General features: G+C 52.7%; 1 protein-coding gene across 2 annotated transcripts; it reads left to right on the top strand.

Moving 5' to 3' along the window:
• The first annotated feature begins 2992 nt into the window (after positions 1 to 2992).
• On the top strand, positions 2993 to 8612 carry RGS16 (regulator of G protein signaling 16). Of its 2 annotated transcripts, none has more exons than XM_043924201.1 (5): positions 2993 to 3141; positions 4036 to 4146; positions 4911 to 4972; positions 5264 to 5430; positions 6734 to 8612. In XM_043924201.1, exons 1-5 carry the CDS (start codon positions 3098 to 3100, stop codon positions 6962 to 6964), a joined length of 615 nt encoding a protein of 204 aa, XP_043780136.1. In that variant the 5' UTR covers positions 2993 to 3097; the 3' UTR covers positions 6965 to 8612. The 2 variants fall into 2 exon arrangements, with proteins under 2 accessions (XP_043780136.1, XP_043780135.1); XM_043924200.1 differs by having other exon boundaries at positions 4908 to 4972.
• The last annotated feature ends 337 nt before the right edge of the window (positions 8613 to 8949 follow it).

The following is an 8949-nucleotide window of genomic DNA, read 5'->3' as shown; positions in this document are numbered from 1 at the left end:
CAAAAATGAGGTCAGGTTCTGTCAAAGCCAGTGCGATTCACAGGCAAGCTCAACTTGCTGGATTGACAGCAACTGTTTAGTCATTACTGAAATTGCAGACATGAACCGACCTACCTGCTGGGAAGAGAATTTCGGATAAACCGTGAACTTCAAAAACTTTCTGCCTGGAAACTGAAGGGGTAACCATGGCAACCGAGGCAGGTCGAGCTAGAAGAGGGCTCTTCATCTTGAGCAGGGAGCTTTGTGCTCCTGGATTCGCCCATCTGTGCACCATACATCAATCCCTTTGTCTCTTTCGCTTTCTTTGCTGAATGAAAAAGTACTAGCTCAGGAATCTGGAGACTGGGCCCAGGGTTCAGCTGTTTTCAGCTCCAGTGCCCTTAACTAAGTGCCTCAACCACTGCCGTTTTGCTGTTTGCAGAATGGACACTTAAAAGCTCCTTTGGACTATTCACGGGGATACAGAAAGAACAGGAGGGTTTGAGGAGGTTTTCTGCCTAACCACTATTCTTGTTGTCATGTGACCATATCCAGGCTGATTCCAACGTGGCACCACTGAGGGTAAGACCAAGGGTTCAATCCACCCATAAATTCGCCTTTATTGCTTGGAGAAAAGGTATCCCAGACCCCACCCATGTCCGCATTTGGCAGCTGTGTGATAAAAGTGTGCACTGGGGCAGGGGGTGGCACCAGGTGAAAAAATAGCCATCATCCCAGTTAATGCGTCATCGTGTGGACCAAGGACCGTGCTGAGCAGCAGACGTTCAAAAAGGCCTCCTTCCATGGCCTCCTGTCATGCCTTGCCCATCGCGCTGCCCCACACCAGACCGGCCCCGGACTTGTGAGCAAGGCAGAACAAGAGCCAAGGTGGGCGAGACCGGGTGCAGGTGGATCCGGCACCTAGGATGGCACTGCTGCCTCGAACCCTGTGAACCAACCCTCTAATGGGCTGGGGCGCTGGGGAAGGCTCAGCTCTGGCTTCAGAGTACATCAGCCTTTGACTTCCTGGGTCAGCTCCCGCAGGCGCTGCCTTAAAAAAGGAACCTGCTCTGACAGAAGATCCCCCATGCGGTTCTGATTTGGGCATCATTTCCTGTAGTGATGCCTCAACGACTGTTTCACAGCCTTCCTCCCCTCTTCCCCTCTGTGGTTTTTCCCTTTCCCTCCCTGACCAGCTTTTCTGGGCCTTCTCACTGGGTTTTGTCAGGGGAGATCTCTTCTGTGTCCTCTTTTCCGACCCTTTACTTCCAGACCTCACTGAGAAATAGCAACTCTCAAATGCCCCTCGTGAAATAAACACCTAAACTCCCAGAGTCACAAAAAACGTGCTATTGAGCCTTATCCTTTTTGTCTAGCAACCCTTGTATCCCTAACAAGTAAGTCTGAGAGTGAAGGCTGACTGAGTGCTGACTGAGAGTTGAGCGCCGTCCCAAGCACCTTCTGGGTGTGGTCACGGGTGCTGCATCTCCCAGATTTTCTTCTGGGACCAGACCCCCATCCCCCAGGGTGCTGGCTGTTACAGGCTCACAGCAGTCTCTCTCAGTTGCTGCCTTGACAGAGGGAATTGCCTGGTTTAAAATGAGGTCGTCCAATGAAGCGGTGACATGGGGTGTAAAGGCCCGCCCCTTGCTTCAGTGGGGGAATGCTCAGAAGGGCCATCCCACTCCAGAGCATCCCCTGGGGCCCACTTGGCATTTGCTTCCTCCTTCTGCCCAGCCCTGTTTCCCTCCCACCTTCTTAGTTCCCAGAACTCTCCCCAGCGAGTCTCTGCCTCAGAGGAACCGAGTTTCCTGTTTCTTGGGGAATTCAAACTAAGAATTAAATGTATTTAGTCCTCACAACAACTTTATGAAATAAGTGCATCATTTATTCTAGAGACAAGGAAACAGAGGCATGGAATGGTTAAGAAGCTCGCCTAAGGTCTCCCATCAGTAAATGGAGGAGCCCAGATTTGAAACCGAAAAATCTAGATCTTACACTCAGGTGCAGCCTCTTTTGCATTGCATTGCAGGTGGATTCTTTACCACTGAGCCACCAGGGAAGCCCTCACGTGCAGCCTCTTAATAGCAATCCCAAGGGGAAGCATCAAGACGTGGGAAAACTGGGGAGAGAGGCAGGGCATTTATTACCTGTATCTCAGAGATGAAGATGCTGAACTAGCTAACAACTGCTTAAAGGCAGGATCATTCATTAGTTACCGAAGTGTTGGGATTTGGAGAGGAGCAGTGGAAAAAGTATGGTAAATTCATATCTGAATTCTTGCAGAACACTCACTGTGTGACTTTGATCAAGTTATTCAACCTGAGTCTTAGTAACAAGTACATAGTAGATGCCCACCTCTCCCCCAAACACACACACTCTTTGTCTGCTCTTGCTAACTCTGATCTTGGGCAAGTCTCTTTAACGTTCTGACTCAAGTTTTTTCCATCCATAGAATGAGGTGATGATGACAACGGGCTTACTTGGTTGACCCGAGGCCATCTGGGTAAGAACACAGTAAATGGAAGTTATCAGTATAACCATGATGCTGTGCTGTCGGGCTTGCACCGTGTGCTGGGGTCCTTAGGGCCGAACAGGCTCAGGCTTGAGCTGTGATGGACCCCAGGTGTACCTCCCCTCTCCACCACCCCCACGCAAATTCTCCTGGCATCGCTGAGTTGGTTTCCTGCTTTTACTAGCTGCCGGCGGTTTTTTTTTTTTCTTACTAAACGGTGCGCGCATCTCATCTCCGTGAGACTTCTCTGCCGCTTCACCCTCCCCACGCCGGCGTCCGCTCGGAGGAGGGGGCAGCCCCGTGAGCACCCCCGCGGGGCGAAGGTTGCACCGGGCGAGGGCAAATCCTGGGCCGGGCGCCCCGCCCCGTCGCGCTCCAGGCCCCGCCTCCGCCTTCGCCCGCGCTCAGTACCGCTCTCCGATTGGTCGGCGGCGCGCAGCCTCTCCGCCCCCTACAAGGGAATAAAAGCCGCTGGCTCCGCGCATCCCGTTTAGTAAACCCAGACAGGCGCTGGTCGCCCTTTCTCTGTGTATTCGTGTTCTGCGGTGCCCACTGGAGCCCGCTACCATCGTCCCCAAGACGTGCTGCCCTGCATCCGTAGCCATGTGTCGGACCCTGGCCGCCTTCCCCACCTCCTGCCTGGAGAGGTAAGAGCAGTTTGTCCAGATGCTTGGGGGAGGAAGAAGTCCCACCAACCTTAGGGAGTGAAGCGGCAGGCTTGCAGACCTGGGTGGTCTGGAGAACGGGATGAAAGTGACTTGAGAGGCAGAGGTCAACTTGGTTCCACGTTCTCAGATGCCTCTCTTAGAGTCTCAGGGAAGGATGGGTGATGGGAACCGAGAAGGCAAAGCCAAGGGAAGCAGGGGGACCACTGTTTAAACACTGCTATTCCCCATCATTCCTCTGACAAGTGGCAGTCCTACCCAGGTGACCTGCTGCAGGAAGACCGCTGTGGCATCGCCCGGCAAAACTGAGTCTTCCCCAGTTTCTTAAGCACTTGGTTTTCATTCTAAATTATAGATCTAGGGGCATGGCTTCCTCTGATCCTGGAAGTACAGGGAACTGTTTCTCAGGCCCTCAGCGAGGGACGTCCCCACTTCCCAGGGAGCTACACACCCACTCCAGTCCTTGCTGGAGCCAGTGGCTGGGAAGGAAAAAGTAAAGATGAAGGCAGAAATCAGCTTCCACACAGCTCCGAAAATATTTGTGACAAGCCTAGAGAGTACTGAATTGCCTTGTGCTAAATCAACAGGCACAAAAAGTATGACTTAAGTGGGGAAAAAGCCCATGTGTGCTATCCTGCAAACCCGCAAACTGTAAGACAACCAAGTCACGGCTCAAATGTTGCTTTCATTGTTTCTGGGCTCATGATGCTGATGAGAGAGGTGAAGTGTAGGCCCTGGGAACAGCTATGGGTTCCCAGGAACCCTCAGGCTTGGAATTTGAGTGGCACAAGCCTGTGCTCTTCTGGGACTTCATGAATCTCTCTGCCCTGGCTGAGCAAGGGGAGAATCCTCATGCACTCATGCTTTGCCTTCCAGAGCCAAAGAATTCAGGACACGGCTGGGGATCTTTCTTCACAAGTCAGAACTGGGCTCCGATACCGGGAGTGTTGGCAAGTTCGAGTGGGGCAGTAAACAGAGCAAAGAGGGGTAAGTCCTGCTGACCAGCCCAGAGCCCCTAGAGGGAAGGAGCCAGATTTAGGAAGGGAGTCCTGAGAAGGAAAATACTAGGAGAAATTAGGACAGACCATCATGGGCCTTGGTGACCTCTTCCTAGAGACTGTAATGAAACTTTTTGCTGGTCTGCTATGGCTGTCTGGCTCATGGGTGGCTGGGTGGATGGCTCCAGCCTTCTAAGTCCACCAAAGAATGAAGATACCCAGGGTTGGAATGTCTAGTTACCAGATTCTCCCGTCTGGAGATGCCATTGCATGTGTGACCAGGGCAAGGGCAGGGCCCAAGGCCACTGGACCCTGCTTCTCCTTGCATGCAGTTTCCCGGGAAGCCCGGTTATATTGACTGTGGCAGGTGCTGCGCTGGGCTCTGGGGTGGTGGGTAGGCATAATCTCTATTCAGGAGACCCTTATTTCCTTGAGAAAGTGTACAAAACAAACTGAGAGTTAGGGGAATCGGAGGAATTTTGGACAGCAAAAACACAGTCTTAGATATTTACTGAGGGCCGGAAGGTCCCTGCTTTGGTTTCTGGTTACTAGATTGTCCACTAGAAAACACAACCATTTCCCTAAACCTCAGCAAAAAGTTGGGGAGTTTGAGGAGTCAGCTCTGATAATTTTACTGAGCAATCCTCCGTGTGAATTATACAACTTCAGAGTTCTAGGCTAGGATTTATACTATGTATTAGTTTGTTGTTTTTTAAATTAAAATCTTGCCCCCCGCCCCCCTTTTTTTAGCAGAAACTTCTCAGAAGATGTGCTGGGATGGAAAGAGTCATTTGACTTGCTGCTGAGCAGTAAAAGTGAGTTGTGTCTGTTGTGTCTGTCTGTGGATGGCACACGGGGCACATGGGTACCCATGTGCCGCAGAGCCAGCCTGAGGATGCTGAGAACGTGGGCAAAATAATAGTAGTAGTAATAATAATCCCCTAGTGTGTCAGTCTCTATCCAGAATACAAAGGCAGGTCCTTGTTTGAGAAAATTACATCCCAAAAATAGAGCCATTAACTACAATTGCTGTCTTTTCTTCTTTTATTCCCGGCTGGCTGTCTCCACTGTCTGACCTGCCTCTTCCTCTCTCCCTGCAACCCCAGATGGAGTGGCCGCCTTCCACGCCTTCCTGAAGACAGAGTTCAGCGAGGAGAACCTGGAGTTCTGGCTGGCCTGTGAGGAGTTCAAGAAGCTCCGGTCCGCTACCAAGCTGGCCTCCCGGGCTCACCGGATCTTTGAGGAGTTCATCTGCAGTGAAGCCCCCAAAGAGGTCAGAGCCATGACCCATTCCAGGGATCGTGCAGACTCTGCCTGCTCCTTCCCCGCTGAGAGTTGGGGATGGTCAGGGGCCAGTAAGGGACGGGCTGAGTTTAGAAGTGGAGTGGCCTTATCTGACACAGGAGGCTGGAGATCAAAAAAGACAGGCTCCAGGCCACCCCTGGGTACCGTTACCCTCAGAGTCATCAATGGGACTGGAGGGGTTGGCAAGGGTTTTGGCTTCTGTCCACACCCACTTTTGTAAACTAAGCCCTTTTTAGAGACTCAGAATACTTAACACAACTGTGGAGACAGGTCATCATAGGATAACCTGACTCAGTCCCCCAGCTGACCTGCCTCACTCACTCAGGTCTGTGGTTGGTGACCGTTTCAACCTTCCCTCTGGCCTCCACCGTGTTTGATAAGGAATATGACGCCACCTTGTGGAGAGAGAGTAGTAATGGCTTGCTTTTGTATCTGTATTTTCTGAGCATTTTTATTTCACTCATCAAGATATGTTGGGCACCAGTTACATGCAAGGCACATTTATAGTCATTGAGAATATGACAGTGAACACAAAGCCTCTACCCCAGTGAGAGAAGATGACAATAACCAATTAAATAAATATTGCCAGGGGGGTGATCTGTGCTCTGATAAGAAGAAAGCAGGCTATGAGAGAGTATCAGGGTACAGGGTCGGAGGATGTGACACGGGAAACAGGAAATGCAATGACCAGAGAGTGCCTTTGTGATCACAGGCCAGCACGTGGGCCCACGTGGAGCGGGAAGTGAGGGGGAGAGAGTGGGAGGTGATGTCACACAGGTGGCAGGCGGCCAGGGGCTGGCCCAGGTAGCCTTGCGGGCTCAGCACCCATGTCGGCCTTTTCTCGGAGCGATGGGGAACAACAGAACTGCTGGCAGACTGACTTGTGTTTTATAAGGTTCTCTTTGCCGCTAGGTGGAGAACAGACCCTGGGGTTCAGGGGAGGAGAGAGACCAGATAGCAGGTGCTGGCACTAGCCTAGGAGAGAGGTGGTGATGACTTGAACCTGGGTTGTCACAGAGAAACAGGTGAAAAGAGGGTGGCTCTGTACCCATTCTTAACATCTCCTGGGTGGTTCTGAGAGAGTGGAGGGTAGAAGTGAGGACAGGCCCAGAGCTGAAAAGCCCATGGTCGACTCAGCAGACCCCCAGTTCCTGGTTCCGAATCCAGTGCTCCTTCCATTGCCCCCCCTGCCAGGCCTGCCAGCCCCCTCACCTTGCCATCCCTGGCCCTGACCCCCCAACTCAACCACATGCTTGTCCTCCTTCCCACAGGTGAACATAGACCACGAGACCAGGGAGCTGACTAGGACGAATCTGCAGGCTGCCACTGCTGCGTGTTTCGACGTGGCTCAGGGGAAGACGCGAACCCTGATGGAGAAGGACTCCTACCGGCGCTTCCTGAAGTCCCCCGCTTACCGGGACCTGGCCACCCAAGCCACCCACGGCATGGCCGCCTCTGCCTCCCCGTCCAGCGGCAGCCCAGCTGAGCCCTCGCACACCTGAGCCTCAGGGCCTGGAAGGAGCCAGCCGGGCAGAGAGACTGAGTCACCCACCCCCGAGGTGCTGTCCCGGTGGGGGAGGCAGGTTCTGCAGAGCAAGAGAGGACAGCGAAGGAAAAAGCTGACCTGGTGACACCCTCACCTCCAGATCCTTGGGACTGAATTCCATGCATGAGAGGGTCACCCCCCCTCTAGGACCTGTGGACCAGGGCTGAAGATGAGGGTTGTGTGGGGCTCTCGAGGGGGTAAGAATGATGGTGCAAGAGTCATCATTGGCTCTGGCCATTCTCAGCAGGACAAGGGATATTCCCAGGGGGCTTTGCGAAGTGCATGGATAAAGGGGAACTTGAAAATGAGGGAGAGAAAGACAACCAGGTTAGCCAGTTTTGCCTGTCGAATGGTTGACCTGTTTTCCTAATTCCCAGACTGTCCTGGGCATGAAGGGAGCCATGGATGTGGAGTCTTCCCATCCTGTCCTTCTCATCTGCCTCTGGGCAGAGGGGGAGTCCTCTTGCTTGCACTTCTCAACACTTCTGTGTCCAGCCTGGCAGTCTTGTCGAGGCTAGAGAACCAATGTGATGCTTGCCCTGAATGAGATATTTACCTCAAACACTGGCTTTCAAGCCCCTCTCCAAATCAGTGGAGAGCCCTGAAAACAGGCCATCTTGCTCATGCGAAATGAACCTTGGTGCTCTTGGTGGGCTCTTGCGGAGGCCCCTGACTCCGTCTATGCCGCTGGGTCCACCTGTGAGCAGGACCTGCTGAGAGCCTCTTGCTGGGATGTGCCCCCTCTTAGCTGCCCGGAGGAAGGCGTGGGGCCTCTTGGTGAGCGGCTAGTCCAGCCCTTATGCTGGGCAGGGTGGAACAAGGGAGAAAGGGCTCCTGGGAAACAAACCTCATGGCAGTTCCAGAAAGTCCGGTTTAAATCAAGCTAATATTTTATTTTTGTGAGGATGAGAACAGGGAAAAAGAGATTCCCCAGGATGGAAGGGGAACCTTGTGTTTCTTTGCTGTGGATTGCGGGGGGTGTACTCACTGGGGTGTCAGTGAGAAATGAGGCAGGGACCTTGATGAACTTGGACGGCCCGTAGAAGCTGGGAATGAAACTGGGGTGGAGACAGGCTGATGTCAAGAGCAGGACTAGGGAAAATCAGAACCTGCTTGTCACCCCAGGGCATCACCAAACACCCTGGTGGGACTTCTGCCCCTGCAGGGCTGGGGAGGTGAATTAACCAGGCAGCCCCCTCTTGCCCCCAGGGAAATCCACACTGTTCTCTCTGCACTAGGAGCTCCTCCAGGAGAAAAGTATTTAAGCCTAACATATTGTTGGTTTTGTGACAGTGGTCACGGCACATTATTTTTTATTGCTGTTATTGTGTTGTTGCTATTGTTATTTATTGCCATTTTTGTGTCTGCCTCTTCTGGAGAATCCACAGGAGCTGGTAGCCTGGCTGTCTCCCTCTTTCCAGCGGACGATACCTCTTGAAGTGCTGGGAACCTCTTAGCGCCTGTCAGGAACTCATGGCCATTTAAATATTTATTTATTGTTGACAACGGGAGCTGGTTTCCTAGATGTGAACGATGTACTTATTCAACCCCCGTTTTCCTATTTGAGCATGTTATTTTATTGTGAAATAAAGATAAAACCCAGACAGGAGATTCTGTCTGCATGGGCCGTGTGGTCAGGGGAAGAGGGAAGGGAAGTGCTCGGGGCGGGGGGTGCCTTGTGGGAGAGCTGGTCTCCGGAGATGTCACAGGGCACATGGGGAAGCTTGCGGGTGTATGGGCGGAGGCGCACGTCCAAGGCCTGTTTGCCTGGTGACTGGTTCTAACGGTGGCCACCAGGATGGTAACTTCCCTTCAGCTGGTGACGGCCCAGTTCATGTCAAGCCGTTGTGTCCTATTGGCAGTGAGCCTGGCCTGGGACCTGGGACCCTTTGCTGCAAGGCTGCAATGCTTGCACCTGGATACACGTCTCCTGCAGCAGCA

The sequence above is a fragment of the Cervus elaphus genome, chromosome 14 (assembly GCF_910594005.1).
Source record: "Cervus elaphus chromosome 14, mCerEla1.1, whole genome shotgun sequence".
NCBI lineage: Eukaryota > Metazoa > Chordata > Mammalia > Artiodactyla > Cervidae > Cervus > Cervus elaphus.
The sequence above is the reverse complement of the archived record's forward strand: the minus strand, read 5'-3'. Positions and strand labels throughout refer to the sequence as shown.

What these genes read in the sequence shown, in the direction of transcription:
- RGS16 (XM_043924200.1), top strand. Translation starts at nt 3,098, where the DNA reads ATGTGTCGGACCCTGGCCGCCTTCCCCACCTCCTGCCTGGAGAG. An exon ending in AGTAAACAGAGCAAAGAGGG is followed by an intron (nt 4,147 to 4,907) that starts GTAAGTCCTGCT and finishes CCCTTTTTTTAG; the next exon opens with CAGAAACTTCTCAGAAGATG. An exon ending in CTTGCTGCTGAGCAGTAAAA is followed by an intron (nt 4,973 to 5,263) that starts GTGAGTTGTGTC and finishes CTGCAACCCCAG; the next exon opens with ATGGAGTGGCCGCCTTCCAC.